This window comes from Oncorhynchus keta, chromosome 15 (genome assembly GCF_023373465.1).
Source record: "Oncorhynchus keta strain PuntledgeMale-10-30-2019 chromosome 15, Oket_V2, whole genome shotgun sequence".
Taxonomy (NCBI): domain Eukaryota; kingdom Metazoa; phylum Chordata; class Actinopteri; order Salmoniformes; family Salmonidae; genus Oncorhynchus; species Oncorhynchus keta.
In genome coordinates, this window is record NC_068435.1 from 21,511,204 (window position 1) to 21,535,520 (window position 24,317).

General features: G+C 42.9%; 1 protein-coding gene across 12 annotated transcripts in view; it reads right to left on the reverse strand.

Annotated features, from left to right (window-relative positions):
* Positions 1-24,317, reverse strand: part of pard3ab (par-3 family cell polarity regulator alpha, b) — a 243,694-nt gene that overhangs the window by 43,529 nt on the left and 175,848 nt on the right. For 10 of the 12 annotated variants that reach the window (XR_008065181.1, XM_052463672.1, XM_052463668.1 and 7 more), the window contains 4 exons: positions 23,152-23,382; positions 22,273-22,540; positions 20,020-20,139; positions 9,081-9,335 (listed from right to left, as the gene is read on the reverse strand). Coding sequence is in view for 11 of the 12 variants with exons in the window: in XM_052463672.1 (XP_052319632.1) it covers positions 9,081-9,335; positions 20,020-20,139; positions 22,273-22,540; positions 23,152-23,382 (874 nt within the window). In the remaining variant the exon portion in view is untranslated. The remainder of the gene's footprint in view (positions 1-9,080; positions 9,336-20,019; positions 20,140-22,272; positions 22,541-23,151; positions 23,383-24,317) is intronic. The other 2 variants (XM_052463671.1, XM_052463669.1) reach the window with 1 other exon arrangement.

The following is a 24,317-nucleotide window of genomic DNA, read 5'->3' on the forward strand; positions in this document are numbered from 1 at the left end:
AATCTGGATTGTGTAGAGAGGGTCCCTCTCCATGGATTCTTCATCTCTATTGCAGCACACCCAAATAGGTAAATACCACTGTGTCACCATCAAAAACTCTGTTCAGAACCTCCTCCTCCTCTCTCCCTATGATCAGACCTAGACATCTAGCCAGAGGAGAGAGCAGACCTGGGTTCAAATAGTATTTGAAATCTATTACATAGTTTGAGGGTTTGCTTGAGCCTGCCTAGAGTGTCAGTTGAGCAGGGATTGCCCTTTAAATTAGTTTAATTTCTCCAGACAAGTTCAATAAACAGGGCTAAAGTACTTGAAAGATCTCAAATAGTATATGAATTCAGGTCTGGAAGAGAGCTGGGGCTTTATGAGTAGAGATGATCCACAGCCCTGTATGCCCTGTATGCCCTGTCCTCTCTGATGTGCAGTGTTGTCTAGCAACGGGAGTCTACAGTTCAAAGGTCTTCAGTCAAACAGTTTATAATTCCCTTCCTCAACGTGTTAATGTCATAATACGGCCCAGTTTAGGGTGAGTTAACGCTCTGGAGGAGAAGGCAGGGCAGTGAACCTCCAGCGGTGGATTATTTTCTTGATATTTATTGATTTAACCAGGTAGGCTAGTTGAGAACAAGTTCTCATTTGCAACTGCGACCTGGCCAAGATAAAGTGTAGCAATTTGACACATACAACAACAGAGTTACACATGGAATAAACAAAACATACAGTCAATAATAGAGTAGAACAAAAGAAAACAAAAACTCTATATACAGTGAGTGCAAATTATGTAAGTTAAGGAAATAAATAAAACATGGTGGCGAAGTAATTACAATATAGCAATTAAACACTGGAATGGTAGATCGGCAGAAGATGAATGTGCAGGTAGAGATACTGGGGTGCAAAGGAGCAAAATAAATACCAGTATGGGGATGAGGTAGGTAGATAGATGGGCTGTTTACAGATAGGCTAAGTACAGGTGCAGTGATCTGTAAAATGCTCTGACAACTGGTGCTTAAAGCTAGTGAGGGAGATGTGAGTCTCCAGCTTCAGAGATTTTAGCAATTCGTTTCAGTCATGGGCAGCAGAGAACTGGAAGGAAAGACGACCAAAGGAGGAATTGGCTTTGGGGGTGACCAGTGAGATATACCTGCTGGAGCGCGTGCTACGAGTGGGTGCTGCTGTGATGACCAGTGAGCTGAGATAAGGCGGGGCTTTACCTAGCAGAGACTTGTAGATAACCTGTAGCCAGTGGGTTTGGCAACGAGTATGAAGCGAGGGCCAACCAACAAGAGCGTACAGGTCGCAATGGTGGGTAGTGTATGGGGCTTTGGTGACAAAACGGATGGCACTGTGATAGACTGCATCCAGTTTGTTGAGTAGAGTGTTGGAGGCTATTTTATAGATGACATCATCGAAATCGAGGATCGGAAGGATGGTCAGTTTTACGAGGGCAGCATGAGTGAAGGATGCTTTGACTGCGATATAGGAAGCCGATTCTAGATTTAATTTTGGATTAGAGATGCTTAATGTGAGTCTGGAAGGAGAGTTTACAGTCTAACCAGAGGTATTTGTAGTTGTCCACATATTCTAAGTCCGAGCCGTCCAGAGTAGTGGTGCTGGACAGGTGAGCAGGTGCGGGCAGCGATCGAGTGAAAAGCATGCATTTAGTTTTACTTGCGTTTAAGAGCAGTTTGGAGGTAACGGAAGGAGAGTTGTATGGCATTGAAGCTCGTCTGGAGGTTAGTTAACACAGTGTCCAAGGAGGGGCCAGAAGTATACAGAATGGTGTCGTCTGCGTAGAGGTGGATCAGAGAATCACCAGCAGCAAGAGCAACATCATTGATGTATACAGAAAAGAGTCGGCCCGAGAATTGAACCCTGTGGCACACCCATAGAGACTGTCAGAGGTCCAGACAACAGGCCCTCCGATTTGACACACTGAACTCTATCAGAGAAGTAGTTGGTAAACCAGGCGAGGCAATCATTTGAGAAACCAAGGCTGTCGAGTCTATCAATAGGAATGTTGTGATTGACAGAGTCAAAAGCCTTGGCCAGGTCGATGAATACAACTGCACAGTAATGTCTCTTATTGGTGGTTATGATGTCGTTTAGAACCTTGAGCGTGGCTGAGGTGCACCCATGACCAGCTCTGAAACCAGATTGCATAGCGGAGAAGGTATGGTGGGATTCGAAATGGTCAGTAATCTGTTTGTTAACTTGGCTTTCGAAGACCTTAGAAAGACAGGGTAGGATAGATATAGGTCTGTAACAGTTTGGGTCTAGAGTGTCACCCCCTTTGAAGAGGGGGATGACCGCGGCAGCTTTCCAATCTTTCGGAATCTCAGACGATACAAAGGAGAGGTTGAACAGGCTAGTAATAGGGGTTGCAACAATTTCGGCAGATAATTTTAGAAAGAGAGGGTCCAGATTGTCTAGCCACATAGGTTGCATCTCAATTGGCACCCTATTCCCTATTATAGGGCACTACTTTTGACCAGTGCCCTATATAGGGAATAGGGTGAGGAGTAGGGAATAGGGTACCATTTGGTGCAGACATTGATAGAAAAAGCATCCAAACACCAACGACTGGTGATTGGTGTAAATGTGGCTTGGCAGGCTTCAGTGTTACATGGTCAGTGGTGGTGTGTGAAGTGAACCTAGGCTGTCCACAGGAGAAGTCAAACCAAATGTGTTTTTAGCTGGATGGATCCAGAAGTGATGGAGCCAAGAGGAAATCATGTCAGAAGTACATAATGAGGCCAGTGGCATGAAAGAAAGGTGTGTATGAAGCAGATACAACAGCTAGGACGTTGGAAATGCAAATGTTGAAGCCACTTAAGGGATTGTTTTTTAGGATGGATCAAAAACAAGTGGATTCAAACACATAAAACCATGAACATAGTAGTGTAATAAAATTGCTGTTGTTCCACCAGCCTAGCGTGTCATTGGAATAGGCCTTCAGACAGTGACCCCAGAGGGAAGCCCCTATTATTGCACGAATAAGGACTCTGTCCGCCTGGAGCCAGATATGAGAGGAGAGATGATTACATCTTTCTGTCAGACATCAGACAGGGTCAACACTGGGCAGCACAGATGGCCATCTAACTGTCCCTGAATGACCAGAACGTATTCTGTGCGTGTGCGTGCGTGTGCGTGCGTGCGTGCGTGCGTGCGTGCGTGTGTGTGTACACACCACACTGAGCCAAAGGTTCTTTGATAATCAGATGTCTGTTGGGTTCAGATGCATCATCCAACCCCCAGAGGAGTTCTGTCTCTCTGGGTAGGGTCCTGCACTGAACAGTAAGCCACATTATTCACAAATGGAGCAGCCTTCAAATGAAATGACAAGATAGAAAATCCATGGGCACTTAGAGGGAATACATACTGTAATGGTATTCGACCATTTTGTTTCAGTGGGGCTTTAGCATCCATCCCTTAAGCCTACATTTCATTAGGATAATACAATTATTTAGGTAAACTGTACTCATCTCAGTATTCCATACATTTCAATAAAGTCTAAATTAAATACATAATACAAAAGATTGCTGTCTGCGTTGTCCTAATTTTGCTGGCTATTACTAAAAGCACCAGTCCTATAACATGATCATCCTAAAATAAACACCTCAGGGTTGACTAAACAGCAGCATATTGGAGGGCTCGAACCTGATTTACTGTACATTACTGTGTGTGTGATAGAAACGGGAGTAATTCTGATCCAGCATGAAAACAGACAGACACAGATACAGTAAACAGATTTGAGGCTTATCATAGGTTAGTAGGGAAGGATAGGAGATGCAGGCAGCATCCTAAATAGCACCCTATTCCCTATATAGTGCCACTACTGGTCAACAGTAGTGCACTGTATAGGGAATAGTGTGCCATTTGCCACAAATCGCACTGATTCAACCTACTGACATTGCCACCCATCCCACTCACATTCACACAACCTTCTTTTCAGCTTTAAACCTTGGCGTTGTCAAGGTAAATAAGAGCTTCAAAACCTTTTTAGGACTGGAACTAAGCTGTATAAAACACCAACAACCTAGCCAGAACAGTGGAGACAAAGACAATGGCCACAGAGGTATACTCTCCCACATTCAGACAGGATTAGAGCTGCACAATTCCAGTAACTTTTCCCAAATTCCCAGGTTCTCTCTAAATGGTAATCAGGAGAGAATCAGCAGGAAATCCAAAACCCTCCAACCAGGATTTCTGGGAAACCTAGGTATTTTGGGAAAGTAAGCGGGATTTTGCAAACCTAGACAGGATTTCTATAGAACCATATTGTCCAGTCCTGCCTCCCCAGAGGTTGTTGGCCAGGAAGGATCCCTGGATTAGGCAGAGAACAGAAAGGCATGTCTCCCCTATAGATTAACTAAGGGATGACTCTGTCACAGAAGAGCAGATGGGAGATGACAGTACAGAGATGACACATATTTAAACAGTCACTGATATGACCAAATACAGCACACAATGGTTTACTGAGTAAACCGTTAATTACAGTAACGGGTCCAAGAGTGCATCAGCTATACATTCTGTCTGCGTCCCAAATGCCACCGGTACTTCAAATATATTGCCCTACTTTTGACCAGACCCCATAAGGCACGGCAAAAGTAGTGCACTATATTGGAAATAGGGTGCCATTTGGAACATTCCTATATACCAGATTGATAGATAATCAGCAGATAAAGACATTAGCAAGAGGTCAAACGTTGGATTATAGTTTATCAAATGAACGTATCATTTTAAATGACAGATGAGGTTTGTGTGTAGTGTCTACAGCTTATTCAGCCTGCTGTTTTATCTACACTATTTCAAACAGTGACTTTCTCTCCACACATTCTTACCGATTTCACGGTTTCTCTTGACAGTTTGGTTTTCCACAACACCCATTCTTTCCCCATCATCGTAGGTGGTAGAATCTGTGGCGTGTATGTGTGTGTGAGAGAGACTCGAGGGACTCCTGTTGGGTATCTGAAAGCCCTCTGTCTGAATAAAGGGGGATTACCCGTGTGTTTACCCACGTTTTATGTGGGAATTAATTGCCCTCAGACGCACGCGCACACACACAGCCCCACCCCCGAGTGGTCCCACATTCAACTGCCTTTTCTATTCATCTGCAAAGCTGAGCAGACGGATCAAGGTTGAAGTGACCCCCCGTGGTGTGATGTTACTCACTCTAGGGCCTTATCAGGCTCCCAGAACCTCATTATACATCCCAAATGTCACTAGTGCACTACTTTAGACCAGACACTATATAGGGAATAGGGTGCCATTTGTGACTGCCTCTCAGATGCTGCTTGGCTAGCTGTTTCATATAATGCTTCGGGTGTGTTTGTGACTGCCTCTCAGATGCTGCTTGGCTAGCTGTTTCATATAATGCTTCGGGTGTGTTTGTGACTCGATGTGACCACTCCTGTATGTCGCTTTGCTCCGAGGGAGTTTTCTTACAGGCCTAACTGAACACAATAGAGCAGATTCAATAATAACAGCCACAGACAGAGAAGGGGAATCAAATCACATAAGATCCCAGAGGGAGCATTCAACCAGGGTCTCTATTCTCCTGGAGGGGGATGACACAATACAGACACAGGAGATAATACACTCGTTTAAACTCCATCATGTGATGGAACACTGCATTTCAGGTATTCACGATATATACACCTATGAAAGCCCACCTCTCTTGAACACATTAAAAGGGGCAAACAGGGATTGGAACACTCTTTTTTGGACAGGGGGTATTTTTGATCTCATGGATGGTCTATGAATTTGAGAGTTGTTACATTACTTCAGCCCAGTTCCTCAGCTGTTTACCAAAAAAGTGTTGGGTGACCGCTTTGTTCCCAGTGCTCTGTGCTTCTCACTAAAGTAGACTGCATTGTTATGGCCAACACAGTTGTTTCCAAGTACATAATTGCATTTTCAGTCTATTTGGGGGCTTAGGACTTACAAGGTTATGACAAATGTTACCAGATGTCAAATTTGAACTCAAGACCTTGTGAAATATTCACAGTAATTGTGGGAAAAGGTTACTGAGATAAGTTTGGGCTTTGCACAATATTTTTTTTGGCAGACGGAGGGGGCAAGTAGGACCAACCACAATATCCAGGAGAGGTTATGCAATTTGGCAGAGGACCATGAAGGACTAGGTCACAGAGAGAGAATATTCTTAACTTACAGCTACGGTACCACCAATACAATACATATAGGACCCCTACCAAAATAACAATTACTGCACAACAAACAGTAATTTCAACATAAATCATTTTCTTTCACTAACTCTATAAATCCTTTACCAGGCAGCCCATACTAGACCAGCCATGTTGCAGTTCCATACTGGTGGCTAATACACAGTACCAATGCCTATGAACTCCACAGAAAGCTCTATGCTGTTTCAACTATGTTGCACCAGTATGGTTGTGTCTCAAATGGAACCATATTCCCTATATAGTGCACTACTGTTGACCAGGCCCTGGTCGGAAGTAGTGCACTATATAGGAAATAGGGTGCCATTTAAGACTCTGCCTGTCACAACAATATGATTGAGTTGACAGAAGTCAGTCATGGTTCTCAGGGTGGAGGAAATGGCTGACTTCTCCTCTGGGTTTCATGAAGCTCCCGGCAGACTCATTTTACGCTGCACAGTTAAATTGAAAGTTCTGATGGTCCGCAGTTTTGCAAGCAACTTCTGTAGGCAATTAGAAAATGAAATCCACTGCATGTTTATGCAGCTGCAGGTTTGTTTTCCTTCTCTGCCAAGCAGACAAAAAGGGCAATGGGTGATGTTCCAGCTCTAAGAGGAATGAAAGAGGGAGGAGACTAGTCCCCAAACTGCACTATTCTGGCTTTCACATTCGGAGACAAACAAGGGCAGTTTAGAAAGCACATCACCCCTCACATACAGGGTATGACTGTCCAATGTCCACCAGTATCATAGTAACACATACCGTAGGTCTTCGTGTCATGGACATGAGTAGATATTATATTGTGGGTCACATATCAATAATTAAATCAGTCTCTCAATCATAGCATTAGCCCTGAACTACATAGTAGAAGTCAGGGTTTTTTCCTCTATCAAAAAAGGGCTTAGTAGGTGGGCGTGGCAATGGGCGCGGTTGGCCCGGTGGAATTTTAGATAACATTTTTAGAGGCCCCCACATTGGCGGTGTAGAGAATTTCCCGGAATTCTACACCTTTCTCCATGGAGCTGAATCGTTGTGGTGCATCATGAACACAAACATGAAGTCCTTGACTGTTTATTGAACAAGTGCTCTATGATATTGCTAGTCTCGTTCAACAGCAGCAGTGCATGGTAATGCTATTCACTTCTTCACACATCCTCGATCTAGAACTACAGGTAACTGCCAAAATAAAGGAAACACTTGAGTAAATGAGGGATACAAAGTATATTGAAAGCAGGTGCTTCCACACAGCTGTGATTCCTAAGGTAATTAACATCCCATCACGCTTAGGGTCATGTATAAAAATGCTGGGTAGGCCATTATTTTGGGTACCTTGGCTATGCCCCCATAGGATGTCAATGCCCCCCCCCCCCATCCACAAGTGATCACTGAATGGTTTAATTAGCATGAAAATGATGTAAACCATATGCCTTAGCCGTCTGTCACCTGATCTCAACCTAACTGAACACTTATAGGAGATTCTGGAACGGTGTTTGAGACAGCGTTTTCTCGTGGAAGAATGGTATTGCATCCCTCTAATAAGAGTTGCAGACACTTGTAGAATCTATGCCAAGGTGTATTGAAACTGTTCTGGCTCAACACCCAATTAAGACACTATGTTGACACTATGTTTCCTTTATTTTGGCATTTACCTGTATAACAGAACACTAACACTGTGGCAGCACAATTTACAAATCAATACTACATACAGTATTAATAATATACACACTGCTGTGAGTATAGGAACATGTGAAATAACACCCTGTATTCTCTTTGGCTAGAGAAATCACATAATTCATTCTGTAATACGCTTCAGGCATACAGACTTACAATTTAATACTGGTTCTGCATCCCAAATGACACTAATATTGGGTCAGAGTCCCAAATGGTATCATATTCCCGATGTAGTGCACAAAAGTTCTGCACAATAGGGAATAGGGTACCATTTGGGACGCAGACACGGACTACTGCTGTAGACAGAGGGCGCACAGGCTTATGGTTTATCATAGCTTCATGTGTGATGTACAGTACTGTCACTGGTACATTGAGTATGAATGAATACATGGTAGGAATACAGATCATTGATGTACGATTATATGTTGGAGTATTGTTATAAAACCAATCTGGGACAATTAAGTTGAAGTTGGTCAAATGAAAATATCTTCCATTCCACCAGAGTCCAGGGAATGGTGTGAGATGATTGACAGATGCCAATCCCAAAGGAAAGTAAACCGGATCAGCCTGAGGACCAGACTTCGATTCTGAGTCACAAACGGTTTATCTACAGTCCTAAACCAGCACTATATTCCCTATATAGTGCACTACTTTTGACCAGGGCCTATAAAAGTAAAAGCGCAGCTATGTAGGAAATAGGGTGCCATTTGGGATGCATTTTATGAACATGCAACAGGAGTGAGTAAGTGAAAATGTAGAAATGTTGCCTCCCTTTCCCCCCCAGGACCAAGGTAATCACCAGTGAGTCCCTATCAGTAGAGTGGTGATATTTAACTGCCTTTCATTCCTGTGGTTATTTTCCTGGGGTGAGGTGTGTTGACTGGACTAAGACACTTCAGTGCAACAGTGTTTGGCCTAACGTTACCTAGGCACAGCAAGATACTATTTTACCTATAAAGGAATGAGTTCTTCAACATCACCAGGGTTTGAATGATGGTCTTTAGCACGATGAATTGGTCCATAAAAACAATGTGCCAGGCAGAAGTGCTAGTTAATAGTAATAGTAATTCTTGATAGTGGTATTTATAGTGGTATTACTACCTCTCTTCATCAGCCCCGGGTTCAAAGACAAACCCTGCCCATCTGCCACTCCTGGCAGGATTGAGCAAATGGCCAAAGTATTTAAACCCAGTTCTGCCCCTCATAGCGTAGGACCGACCCTCGGCCCCCTACCTGTCGGCGGAGGGAGGGCGTCCGTTTGCGTTGCGGGCCTTGCCGACTTGTGTGTAGAGGGAGGAGTCTTGGTGGTGGTGGTCGTTGTCTCGGGGGCTCTGGGGACGGCTGTGTCCGCTGCCCAGGGACGTGTCCAGGGGCCCGATGCCGGCATAGGGGTGCTCCTCGTCTCGGCTCAGGTTGATGTCCAGGATCTCAGCGTAGTCCCTCTCCCGTGCCTGCCGCTCCCGCAGCTCCCGGGTCTTAAGCTGGATCCTGGAGGAAAGGAGACACGGAATGTTTCTTTATGGATTCAAAAGGAAAACAGTGGATGACACCCTATTGAAATGTAATTGACACATGCACTGAAAGCAACAGGTGTAGACTTTACTGTGAAATGCTTACTTACGGGCCCTTTCCAGACAATACTAAATTAAAAAGAACACAAAAGGAAATAGTAACAATGAAATAATGAGGCTATATACAGAGTATACCAAACATTTTCACCCCCCTTTTGCCCTCAGAACAGCCTCAATTCGTCGGGGCATGGACTCTACAAGGTGTCAAAAGCATTCTACAGTGAAGCTGGCCTATGTTGACTTCCATACTTGCCACAGTTGTGTCAAGTGGGCTGAATGTCCTTTGGGTAGTGGACCATTCTTGAAACACACGGGAAACTGTTGAGCATGAAAAACCCAGAAGCATTGCAGTTCTTGACACAAACCGGTATGCCTGTCACCTACTACAATACCCCTTTAAAAGGCTCTTTTGTCTTACCCATTCACCCTCTGAATGGCACACATATCTCAATTGTCAAGGCTTTAAAATCCTTCTTTAACCTGTCTCCTCCCCTTCATCTACACTGATTGAAGTGGATTTTAAGTGACATCAACAAGGGACCAAAGCTTTCACCTGATCAGTCTATATGTCATGGCAAGAGCAGTTCTTCATTTTTTATATTCTCAGTGTACAAGGACTTCCAGTACAGTCAATGTGCTGGGGTACAAGGTAGCTGAGGTAATTGAGGTAATATGTACATGTAGGTAGGGGTAAAAGTGACGAGGCAATCATGATAGAAGATTATAAATAAATAAACAGAGTTGCAGCAGCATGTGTAAACAGTGTGAAAGAGTTTAAAAGTGTGTCTGTGTGGAGTCAATATGCATGTGTATGTTTTGCGTGTGTAAGCATATGTAGTATCTATGTAGACTGTGTGACTGTAGAATGTGTGACTGTGTGGGTAGAGTCCAGTGAGAGTGCATAGAGCCAGTGCAAAAAATATATAATCTATGCTAATAGTCCGGGAAGCCATTTTGATTAGCTGTTCAGTTGTCTTATGGCTTGGGGGTAGAAGCTGTTCAGGAGCCTTTTTTGTCCCAGACTTGGCGCTCTGGTACCGTTTGCCAAGCGGTATCATAAAGAAAAGTCTATGACTTTGGTGGCTGGAGTCTGACAATTTTTAGGGCCTTCCTCTGACACCGCCTGGCATATAGGTCCTGGGTGGCAGGGAGCTCGGCCCCAGTGATGTACTTGGCCGGACACACTAACCTATGTAGCGCCTTGGTCGGATGCCAAGCAGTCGCAATATCAAGCGGTGATGCAGCCAGTCAAGATACTCTCAATTGTGCAGCTGTGTAACTTTGAGGATCTGAGGGCCCATGCCAAATCTTTTCAGCCTCTTGATGGGGAAGAAGCATGGCCGTGCCTTCTTCATGACTGCTTTGGTGTGTTTGGACCATGATGGGTCCTTTGTGGTTTGGACACTCGACCCGCTCCACTACAGCACTGTCAATGTGAGTGGGGGCGTGCTCCGACCTAATTTCCTGTAGTCCACAATCATCTCGTCTTACTGACATTGAGGGAGAGGTTGTTGTCGTGGCACCACACTTCCAGGTCTCATCGTCGTTGTGGATCAGGCCTACCACTGTTGTGTCGTTGGCCAAGGTAATTATAAGTCATGTGCGGCCACGCGGTCGTGGGTAAACAGGGAGTACAGGAGGGGACTAAGCACACATCCCTGAGGAGCCCCTGTGTTGAGGGCCAGCGTGGCAGAAGCACTGTTGCCTACCCTCACCAAATGGCCCATCAGGATGTCCAGGATCCAGTTACAGAGGGAGGTGTTAAATCCTTAGCTTAGTGATGAGCTTGGAGTGCACTATGTTGTTGAACGCTGAGCTGTAGTCAATGAACAGCATTCTTACAAAGTTGTTCCTTTTGTCCGGGTGGCAAACGGCAGTGTGGAGTGCAATAGCGATTGCGTAATCTGTGTATCTGTTGGGGTGGTATGCGAATTGGAGTGGTTCAAGCGTGTCTGGGACGATGGTGTTGATGTGAGACAAGACCTGCCTTTCAAAGCATTTCCTGGCTATAAATATGAGTGCTCCGGGGAGATAGTATTTAGACCAGCTACCTTGGCATTCTTGGGTACAGGGACTATGGTGGTCTGCTTGAAATATGTAGGTATTACAGACTGGGTCAGTGAGAGGTTGAAAATGTCATTTGCCAGCTGGTCGGCGAATGCTCCGAGTATGCAGTCCTGGTAATCAGTCTGGCTCTGCGGCCTTATGAATGTTAACCTGTTTAAAGGTCTTACGCATATCGTCTACGGAGAGCGTGATCACAGTCATCCGGAACAGCTAGTGCTCTTATGCATGGTTCAGTGTTGCTTGCCTCAAAGCGAGCATTGAAGGAATTTAGCTCGTCTGGTAGGCTTCCCTATATAGTGTACAGCTTTTGACCAGAGCCCTATACAGTGAATTTGTGCATTTGAGACAAACATTTTTACATCCTTATTGTAAAAGGCACCTTCTTTCTATAACACATATGTATTTTTAAACCCCTGTGTAAACTTTCCACTGCTGCAGTGAAATAGTTAGAAATTATGTGGCGGTCTGAGTAGGCTACCTTGGGAAGGGTGGAGAAGCAGAAACTTTAACCTAATCAATGTCTGATCTGTAATGGCAGTTCCTTTCCCAAGGATCAGTTGGGATTTGCAAATCCGCCGGTAAAACACATATTGATTGGTCAAGGCCAGAGGCTAGAGAAAATCCACCTCTAATTGACTGTCTGTATGAATTTACTCCTCAGGTGAGGGTCAGGGCCTTCTCTTCACAGCTAGACAGAAAAACAGAATTGTTTAGTGCATCCTAAATGGCACCATATTCCCCATATAGTGCACTAGGCCTGGTCAACAGTAGTGCACAATATAGGGAATACGGTACCATTTGGGACACCGACAAGCTTCTGTCTGGTGAATCAACTGTCCGGAATATATTATGTATACATCTAATCCCACTTTCCTTTCATTCAGTATGTTTTATCATTGTTGTATAGCTTTTACCACCATGCAAGGGTGTAAAGTACTTAAGTAAAAATACTACTTAAGCTATTTTTGGGGAATATCTGAACTTGACTATTTATATTTGACAACTTTTACTTTAATTCCTAAAGAAAATATAATTTTTGCTCCATACATTTTTCCTGACACCCAAAGTACTCGTTACATTTTGAACACTTGGCAGGACAGGAAAATGGTCCAATTCACACATCCCTGATCACCTGTACATCCTCTGATCTGACGGACTCACTAAACACACATGCTTTGTTTGTAAATTATGGCAGTGTTGGAGTGTGCCCCTGGCTATCCTTAAATCAAAAATTAAAACAAAAGTGCCGTCTGGTTTGGTTAATAAGGAATTTGACATTTTTTATACGGAAGTATATTTTAGCAATGACGTTCACATTTGATACTTAAAATCAATATGCAACTTTTTGGGCAATCAGACAAAATTCACAGAGCAATGTGAGTTATAGATTGATCACTACTTGAAAACAAGTCTAAGAAGGGGTAGATCTGTTCTATGTGCACTATTTATATGCTTCCCGTTCTTTAGTTTTGCGTATTTTACTTTTGGTTTTATACACCAGCTTCAAAACAGCTAAAACAACAACATTTTTGGTTATTGCAAATATATTTTCACAGTGATTGATGGTACAATGATTCTCCACACTATACTAGCTTATTTTGTAACAAACTGAAAATTAGCTAACTATTAGAGTTCTAGTAACCAGAATATGGCAGAACTATTTAAAACCTAATACTTTTACTCAAGTAGTATTTTACCGGGTGACTTACTTGAGTCATTTTCTATAAAAAGTATGTTTACTTTTCCTCAAGTACGCCAATTGGGTACTTTGTCCACTGCTGTCACCAAAGGACATCACATTATTGTTACACAGTGAACACAATGGAACATTGTTCTGTGTGGAAAATGAGGAAAGGCCTCTCACCAACCCTGGTTCTTATGCCATCTACTACCCCCTCCTTCCCTAGTGTAGAACCCATTATAGCTCCTAGCCATCTACTCTTTGCCAAGTAGAGATATTTCCATCTCTCATCAGGGCCAATCATTAAGACCTGGGAGGGTTTCCTCACAGAAACATGTCAGGGCTGAGGCCATTGTTTGGTCCTACGGTTAGCTCAGTCCTTCTTTCTGGCTGGCCCACTTGGATAGAGGCTCAGGATTATGACATGTGTTGGTACTTGCTATTCTCAATATAGAAAATCTCATTTGAATGGATTAGGGAACAATTAGCATTTTTGTGGTACAAGGTAAACAGAGCAATTTGAGGAAGACGATTCAGCTGTAGTGGTTCTTTCAGAAGATGTAGGGATTGAGATTGTACAGGGCAGCTGCTGTTGTAAGGAGACATTCAAATTCATTCCATCAGTCTAGCTAGCCTGATTAGAACATAGCATTGGTGACCCCTTTACCTCCCTTCCATGGAAAGGCTTCTGAGGGAGCAGATTGCCATGTCTGCCCTCATCAGCAGCACAGTGTTTCCCATCACTAGCTTACTACACTCGCAACACGAACCTTGTTTTCTCCAGGTTTAAAGAAAGATCTCTCAAGGGCCTGTTTCCTTCTGGTAATGTAGATATTCGCTGAGTCTACAAACAAGCTTTAGAGTGTCTTCACTCAGGGCAGGCTACAGTGCTAATGTGTTATAAGAGGACTTTGTTTCTAAAAAAATCTAAACATAATATTATTCAAAAGATTGCTTAGTCTATTCATCTCAGCGACTGCCTAGAATGTGTGATGAGCTCTTTTCGAGCTCATCAGGGGAATATTACTGCCTTTATGGAGAAATATTGTCCCGTATAATGACTATTTTATTTCACAGTTAAAAGGAAAACCCTTTTCATTGACTTACCATTTCATTATGCATATTTCTTGAGGCATAATTATTTAGATTTCCCTGTTGAGTGCTAGACGATGCAAACTTGTCTGTCCTCCTTTCTCTTTCCCTCGTTCCCTAGCAGTAAAGAGGCCCAGAGAGAAGCAAGGGGATGATAATTGCTAGTTTAAAGGTTGATAATTGGCGTAGCTGTAATTATGTGCTCGTTGAGGTACTCCCTCCTTGCACTTAAAATGAATACCTTAGCTGTTCACCACGTAATGGTCTGTAGGGAGAGGGGTGGAGGAGTAGGTAGATAGCACACTGAGAACACAAGTGTTTCTTCTGGATAAGAAACGAAGCATGATTGATGATACACCCACACTGACTTACTATAACTTGAGATCCATCTAGAGATTAGTATTGAATGTGATCAAAAGTGTACAGAGGACATTGTGTTTAATGCAGAGACCTATGTACCACAGTGATGCAGATATATACTCAATGACCAAAAGTATGTGGATACCTGCTTGTCGAACATCTTTATTCCAAAATCATGGGCATTAATAAGGAGTTTGTTCCCCCTTTGCTGCCATAACAGCCTCCACTCTTCAAGGAAGGCTTTCCACTAAATGTTGGAACATTGCTGTGGGGACTTGCTTCCATTCAGCCACATGAGCATTAGTGAGGTTGGGCACGGATGTTGGGCGATTAGGCCTGGCTCTCGGTCGGTGTTCCAATTAATTACAAAGGTGTTGGATGGGGTTGAGGTCAGGGCTCTGTGCAGGCCAGTCAAGTTCTTCCACACCGATTTCTACAAACCATTTTTGAATGGACCTCGCTATGTGCACAGGGGCATTGTCTTGCTGAAACAAGAAAAGGCCTTCCCCAAACTGTTGCCACAAAGTTGGAAACACAGAATTGTCTAAAATGACATTGTATGCTGTGCGTTACGATTTTCCTTCACCGGAACTAAGGGGCCTAGTCCGAACCATAGAAAACAGCCCCAGACCATTAATGCTCCTCTACCAAACGTTAGTTAGCACTACGCATTCGGGCAGGTAGGTAACCCAGATTTGTCCGTCAGAATGCCAGATGGTGACGCGTGATTTATCACTCCAGTCCAATGGCGACAAGCTTTACACCAGTCCAGCTGACACTTGGCATTGCGCATTGCGGCGGCCCCGCAATGGAAACACATTTCATGAAGCTCCCGACGAACAGTTATTGTGCTGACATTGCTTCCAGAGGCAGTTTGGAACTCGGTAATCAGTTTTGCAACCGAGGACAATGATTTTTATATGCTACACGCTTCAGCACTCAGCGGTCCCGTTCTGAGCTCGTGTGGCCTACCACTTTGCGGCTGAGCTGTTGTTGCTCCGAGACGTTTAAACGTCCGAGACGTTTCCGAGACGTTTCCACTTCACAATTACAGTTGGCCGGAGCAGCTCTAGCAAGGCAGAAATTTGACGAACTGACTTATTGCCTCCTATGACGGTGCCATGTTGTCACAGAGCTCTTCAGTAAGGCCTTTCTATTGCCAATGTTTATCTATGGAGATTACATGCCGTGTGCTCGATTTTCTACACCTATCAGCAACGGGTGTGTCTGAAATATCCAAATCCACTAATTTGAAGGGGTATCCACATACTTGTGTGTGTGTGTGTGTGTGTGTGTGTGTGTGTGTGTGTGTGTGTGTGTGTGTATATACAGTAAGTCACGGCAGATTTATTCATACAAATGTTTCCTATAGGTCTGATAATGATGATTTCTGGGTGTCTCAACTCTCGGTATTTCATGACAAGATCATTAACATATGTATAGCAATGGCTTATGATCTACAGTGCCTTGCGAAAGTATTCGGCCCCCTTGAACTTTGCGACCTTTTGCCACATTTCAGGCTTCAAACATAAAGATATAAAACTGTATTTTTTTGTGAAGAATCAACAACAAGTGGGACACAATCATGAAGAGGAACGATATTTATTGGATATTTCAAACTTTTTTAACAAATCAAAAACTGAAAAATTGGGCGTGCAAAATTATTCAGCCCCTTAAGTTAATACTTTGTAGCGCCACCTTTTGCTGACTAATGATTACAGCTGTAAGTCGCCGTTAAATGCACCTGCACTATGTATAGTCTCTATCAGTTTTGCACATCATGAAAGAACACACCAGGCAGGTCTGACATTTTTTCCCATTCCTCCTTGCAAAACAGCTTGAACTCAGTGAGGTTGGATGGAAGGAGTATTTGACCACTGAACAGCAGTTTTCAGTTCTTTTCACAGATTCTCGATTGGATTCAGGTCTGGACTTTGACTTGGCCATTCTAACATCTGGATATGTTTATTTTTTAACCATTCCATTGTAGATTTTGCTTTATGTTTTGGATCATTGTCTTGTTGGAAGACATATCTCCGTCCCAGTCTCAGGTCTTTTGCAGACTCCATCAGGTTTTCTTCCAGAATGGTCCTATATTTGGCTCCAACCATCTTCCCATCAATTTTAACCATCTTCCCAATGTCCCTGCTGAAGAAAAAGCAGGCCCAAACCAAAAGAACTGATGCTGCCACCACCATGTTTGACAGTGGGGATGGTGTGTTCAGGTGTGATGAGCTGTGTTGCTTTTGTACGCAGCAAACATAACGTTTTGCATTTTTCAGTTTTTGATTTGTTAAAAAGTTTGAAATATCCAAAAATGTTCCATTTTTGGTTTCATCTGATAGAGCACCTGAAATGTCCACATGTTTGGTGTGTCTCTAAATAAATTATGCATCGATTCACCTTGCAGTATATTTTTGCAACACTTATTAGCCGAGAGCCCAAAGCAGAGGGAGCTATTTTGTTGATGTAAATTTATAATGGCAGTCCCTTTGATTTGGTCTCCATGTCCAAGTGATTGGCTGTGCATCAGCACTGTAATGACATGGTACGTAGAAATGGAAGTGTTGTGATCGTAATCACCCACAGCCAGGGCACTAAATATCTGGGCTTCAAAAGAAGCTCTCATGTCAATGATTGCCCCCAAAACTTTCAGTCCTTTAATAGAGGGTAAATCAAAGGAAACACTCAGTGCTGCAGTAGGGTGGTGTACATCAAGCACCAACAACACACTCCCTCTCTCGATTTTTTTAGTTGCATCCCAAATAGCACTCTATTCCCAATATAGTGCACTACTTTAGACCAGGGCAACTATATAGGGAATAGGGTGCCACTTGGGACTCTCACCCTGTCTCTAGCGTATGTGTGAATGTAGCTTTTAGTTGACTTGTGGTATCACAGAAAAAGGATGTAGTCATTGAGACAGGGGCAAGGAAGACAGGCCGGGGAATGAAGACAGAGCAGGCTCTTTCAGTGAGGCTTCCCAATATGTTGACCCTTGAACTTTCTTTGGTTCCTGGTAGAAATAGAAAAGACGATGTGACCGAGCAGAAAGCCCTGTTAATGGCTTTAGTTGAGTTTCGCATCAATGGTACATTTCAGTGACAGCCATGTCTTGTGCAATATCCTATTTGACCTCAAGTAGTATAATTTACTGTATGATGCCTGTATAACTAAGTACTACTAAAAACCCCATTTTAATTTTGAGGAATCCATGGTTGTGTCCCAAATGCAGTAGTTGGAGAGGAGAGGAAGCAGCGTAAGTACACAAGAACATGTCATAAATAGGTGAGAACATCGCAATATTCAGTTGAATTTTGTCAAACGAGTTATTACTCAACATTATAGGGTGTTATCACAATGTGAATAATCACCCTCAAAACTGATATCTGAACTTTCTAATAATGTGAAATACAAGTGTTAAATACCATGTTTTAGGGGCAGTGATCATGCACCTAAAACATGTACAGTTGAAGTCAGAAGTTTACATACAGCTTTGCCAAATACATTTAAACTCATTTTTTCACCATTCCTGACATTTAATCAAAGTAAAAAAATCCCTGTCTTCGGTCAGTTAGGATCACCACTTTATTTTAAGAATGTAAAATGTCAGAATAATAGTAGAGTGTGATTAATATCAGCTTTTATTTTATTGATCACATTCCCAGTGGGTCAGAAGTTTACACACACTCAATTAGTATTTGGTAGCATTGCCTATAAATTGTTCAACTTGGGTCAAACGTTTCGGGTAGCCTTCCACAAGCTTCCCACAATAAGTTTGGTGAATTTTGGCCCATTCCTCCGGACAGAGCTGATGTAACGGAGTCAGGTTTGTAGGCCTTCTTTCTCGCACGCGCTTTTTCAGTTCTCCCCACAAATGTTCTATAGGACTGAGGTCAGGGCTTTGTGATGGCCACTCCAATAACTTGACTTTGTTATCCTTAAACCATATTGCCACAACTTTATAAGTATGCTTGGTGTCCTTGTCCATTTGGAAGACCCATTTTACGACCAAGCTTTAACTTCCTCCTGATTGATGTCTTGAGATGTTTCTTCAATATATCCACAGAATTTTCCTACCTCATGATGCCATCTATTTTGTGAACTGCACCAGTCCCTCCTGCAGCAAACCACCCCCACAACATGATGCTGCCAACTGCGTGCTTCAAAGTTGGGATGGTGTTCTTTGGACATTTCTCCAAGAAGTACGATCTTTGTCAGTTGCAAACCGTAGTCTGGCTTTTTTATGGCGGTTTTGGAGCAGTTGCCTCTTCCTTGCTGAGCGGCCTTTCAGGTTATGTCGATATAGGACTCGTTTTACTGTGGATAAAGATACTTTTGTACCCATTTCCTCCAGCATCTTCACAAGGTCCTTCGCTGTTGTTCTGGGACTGATTTGCACTTTTCACACCAAAGTACGTTCATCTCTAGGAGACCGCGTCTCCTTCCTGAGCGGTATGCCGGCTTCGTGGTCCCATGGTATTTATTCTTGCGTACTATTGTTTGTACAGATGAACATGGTACCTTCAGGCGTTTGGAAATTGCTCCCAAGGATGAACCAGACTTGTGGAGGTCTACCATTTATTTTCTGAGGTCTTGGCTGATTTCTTTTGATATTCCCATGATGTCACGCAAAGAGGCACTGAGTTTGTAGGTAGGCCTTGAAATACATCCACAGGTACACCTCCAACTGACTCAAATTATGTCAATTAGCCTATCAGAAGCTTTTAAAGTCATGACATAATTTTCTGGAATTATCCAAGCTGTTTAAAGGCACAGTACAACTTCTGACCCACTGGAATTGTGATACAGTGAATTATAAGTGAAATAATCTGTCTGTAAACAATTGTTGGATAAATGACTTGTGTCATACACAAAGTAGATGTCCTAACCGACTTCCCAAAACTATAGTTTGTTAACAAGACATTTGTGGAGCGGTTGAAAAACGAGTTACCATGACTCCAACCTAAGTGTACGTAAACTTACGACTTCAACTGTATGTATGTATGTATGTATGTATGTATGTATGTATGTATGTATGTATGTATGTATGTATGTATGTATGTATGTATGTATGTATGTATGTATGTATGTATGTATGTATGTATGTATGTATGTATGTATGTGTGTATGTTCAGTAAAATGCTTTGCCATTTACAACCTGGTGCCCAAATGACTGGCACATTGCCCTCCTGCCCTATCCTTCATTAGACTGAGTTGAGCTCGTGTCCTGGGGCTTGTCTAGTGGGTAGCACCCCCCAATGCCTTTCAGCACATTACGCTTGTATTCGTGTGGGATTGAATCCCAGTCCCACCACAAAACATTATTTTTTAACTGTCCTGCCAGTCTCTATAACAATAAAAGATTATTACAAAATGGTGTGTGTAGACAGACACTGACCTCTCCTGCTCCAGTCTCATCCTCAGTGTTTCTTCCTCTGAGGCTTGCAGCTCTTCCGGCCTCCACTTGCTTGACCCTTTACGCTCAATTTTCTCTCCGTCCTTGCGATGTTTACCAAACCTGAAACATAAATGGGATCAGCAGACAATTTTACCGAAATGGCTTCGATTTGGGTATTTCTATGTGTGCATCCCAAATGGCACCCTATTCCCTAACGCACTCCTTTTAACCAGAGCCCTATTGGATCTGGTTAAAAGTAGTACACTTTATAGGGAATATAGAATATATTGCCATTTGGGACACATTCAAACAGTTCCCCCAGAGATAATAACTAGTAAACTACTAATGGTGATCAACTCTGCCACTCTCTCCAACTTACTACTGATAAAAACTCCAAATGTTTAGCTCTCAACTTTTACATTCTACTTCACTGAGTTTTCATTCTGTAGCTCAGTTGGTAGAGCATGGCGCTTGTAACGCCAGGGTAGTGGGTTCGATTCCCGGGACCACCCATACGTAGAATGTATGCACACATGGCTGTAAGTCGCTTTGGATAAAAGCGTCTGCTAAATGGCATATATTATTATATTATATATTTTCCTAGGTTAACTCAGAGGGAAATTGGCCTGCAGAGTCTCAGAGAGTGAGAAACAGAGCGGAGCGAAATACAGCAGGGGGAGGTCTATTGCCTGATTAATTGATCAACAAATGGCCTCAAATGTAGCATAAAGTGGTTGACAGTGATGTGTAGGTGTTAATATTGAGAATTGTCCTATCTATCACACAGACAGCGGGTGACAGTTTCTCTTTCCACGCCAGTGGCTTCCATTAAGTCTCCTTAAACACCAGCCACGTCCCAATATTAATTGGGACTCCAAAATGGTACCCTGTTCCCCTTACAGTGCACTACTTTCAACCAGAGCCCCTATGTATCTAGGGAATGGGGTACCATTTGGGACACAGTAGAGATTTATGACAGGAGGCACTAGTGAAACTTTGAGATGAGGACATTCATCATGTCAGAAGGGCATTTAATATTCTTAATATTCTGCGCACAGAACCCTTATCACTTCTCTGCTCACGAGTTCAACACCACTGATAAGATGGGAATTTACAAGACATATTTGAACTAAAGAAGCAGGCGACTTGAGACTTCAAGTTCAACGGCTCTGAGAAAAAGCGTCAACAGAGAGAAAGAGAGCGAGAGAAAGGGAGAGAGAGAAAGGGAGAGAGAGAAAGGGAGAGAGACTGCATTGCTTTATATATTTACGGTCAAGTTATTTTCTCAGATAAAGAATGTCCATGAGAAGATAACGATGAGCATCGACAGAGATATGAGATGGACAGACAGGATGCATTGCAATCACATAAGACGCATTTCAAATTCATCTTGATGTGTTAAGGTCTGGTTTGACAGTCTGACTATAGCACAGCTCGAAACCTTTCATGAGTTACAGTTCTTCACTTTACTACACCGTAGCATTGAAAAACCAACCATATTGACAGATCCACACGTATGTGTGTGTGTGTGTGTGTGTGTGTGTGTGTGTGTGTGCCTGGGCAGTGGCCATTTTGAAGAGGCTGCAAAGCGAGCAGATTGGGTGTTGCTTTGAGTCCAAGTGTTGATTGGTGTAGAGTAGGAGAGGGAGGATGCTGTGGTCTGATCGTAATGAGGCATTGATTGGGCTGCAGTGTGTGTGTATGTGCGTGGAGCCCAGAGAACTGAGGGTCAGCTCTGACTAGCCTCTGTCTGGTGTCTCTGTTTAGAGAGCGACTAACAACACACTCCAACCAGACCTGTGTTTAAAAAGTATTCAAAGTTATTTCAAATACTTTATCTGGGCTTGATTAAAGTGTGTGTGTGTGTGTGTGTGTGTGTGTGTGTGTGTGTGTGTGTGTGTGTAACTACTGACAGTGCTCAGGTCAATAATGATTCTAATTTTCCCTGCAATTATAGCAGCCAAACAATTCAAGCTTCCAGAAACCTTTAAGCCAAACACATCTGATCTGCATGTCTGACAGGAGCTCCTCATTATTTTACACTATCGGCATTCTCTGTCAGAACCACTTTTGGGACATAACCTCCGTCAAAACCACTAGGAATAAATAATGTATGCATCATTGGCATCTCAGAGATCATCTCAGACAATCAGAGACCATCTCAGACAATAAAAGGCATGACCCACTTATAAGGGTGGGTAAAAGACTGGTAGAGGAGAATGGAGAGTGTGTATGTGTGCGTACGCATCCTACCTGAACATGTCTCCCAGGCCTTTCAGCATGCCTTTCTTAGCCTTGTTCTTGCTGTCCTTCTCTTTGTCCTTCTGTTTCTTTTTGTCATTCCCTCCCTTGTCCTTCTCGTCTTCATCGGTGCGGTTGCCGTTGACCAGTGGTCTCTCGGTGTTAGGCAGTGGCGTCAGATCTGCCACGGTGGACACAGAGTCACGCCCGGACCGAGAGCTCTCCTCGGTGTCCTCCTCCACTGGACAGACAGTAACAGAACGTTTTATATTGCTGGAATCTTTAAAGAAGAAATGGTCTTTGAATCTTTGATCTTGAATCCGGTAACTTGAACTTTATCTTCCATTGATATCTACACACAATTAATGATAGAGTATGTGTGAAAGAATTTGGCTTTTGGTTAGCTAATATTTCTATCCAATATAATTATATCTTACATGTCTCCTGAACTAAGATCTGTCCAATAGATGTCTATCTTACGGAGGTATTCAAAGGTTTGGGGTCACTTAGAAATGTCCTTGTTTTTGAAAGAAAAGCACATCTGTTGTTCTGTTTAAAGAAGCAACAAAACTGGCCTTTTTTAGACTAGTTGAGTATCTGGAGCATCAGCATTTGTGGGTTTATTAATAATCAATTATCCTTTTAAAATGTAGATATTCCATTAAACAATTGTTAAAAAAAAAAATCTGCCATTTCTAGCAACAATAGTCATTTACAACATGAACAATGCCTACACTGTATTTCTGATCAATTTTATGTTATTTTAATGGACAAAATGATTCATTTTTTTCAAAAACAATGACTTTTCTAAGTGACCCCAAACATTTGGACGGTAGTGTATGTCCAACAGAAGTCTATCTTATGGAGATTTGTCCAACAGAAGTCTCTTACATGTCTCCATGTCCTCATCGTCATCCTCTGTAGCGGCTGGCCTGTCGTATGACTTGTCGATGGCAGCCCGGAAGCTCTCATTGCAGCCCCGCCCCCTGATGATGCGTGGGCGTGGCCTGTGGAAGGGCATGTCACCGTTCAGCGTTACCTCTGCAACGGCTGTCTGTAAACTCTCTAGAGAGCTGGACTTCTTGAGGCCTAAGAAAGGACCCACGTCCCTGGTGGAAGACCCTGGGGAGGAGCAACAGTATCAAAACTTAATTGATTAAGCTGTGAGGGAACTAAAGGAGATTGTATTTTTTTAATGCAGGGCTGTGTTCAACTAAAGCACCTTGTTATTTTACTTGACTACCTGTGAGTTGAAATGAAAACTTGGATGGGGCTCACACTAACATGTAACCAAAACAGGTTGTGTTGCATTGAGAAAAAAGTGGAATAACTTTTACAAATTATAGTGTTTTGGCTAAAGCCTAGATAAGAGTAAGTCCCACAAATGCAAATCTGGACCTTATATTTTTCCTCTCTAATAGGGGACTGATTTAGACCTGGGACACCAAGTAGGTGAAATTAATTATCAGGTAGAACAGAAAATCAGCAGGCTTCGGGCCTCGTAGGGTCAGAGTTGAGTACCCCTGTAGGTGTACAGTACATCTCTTGTCCATCACTCACAGGTTGAGGGGGTATTGTAGATAAATAAAATATAGAGTGGTATGGAGGCGTGGAGAGGATGTGTCTCAAATGGCACCCTATGTAGTGCATTACTTTTGACCAGGACCTTTATAAAAGTAGTGTACTATACACAGAATAGGGTGCTATGTGCATTGCAACCAGAGAGTGGGATGGATTACCTCAGGGGAACAACCCAGCTGACTCGACACCCCTCTAATCCACAGAGTATACTGTAGCAGAGCTACTGGAACTGGGTAAACAAGAGGCCCGGGGAGCTAATACTAGGTAGTGCTTTCTATAGGGAATAGGGTGCCATTTGGGACGTAAGTCTGTTGTTTCTAGCCTCCAGTTCAAGACTACATCCACTAAATATTTGTAAAACACGATTTTTGTTCATTGGAAAAATACATTGCACGATAACCACCCAATTACAATTTAAATTGTGGAAATGTAATTTCACCCTAATAACTGCTATTATAGGCTAATAGATTTCAGGC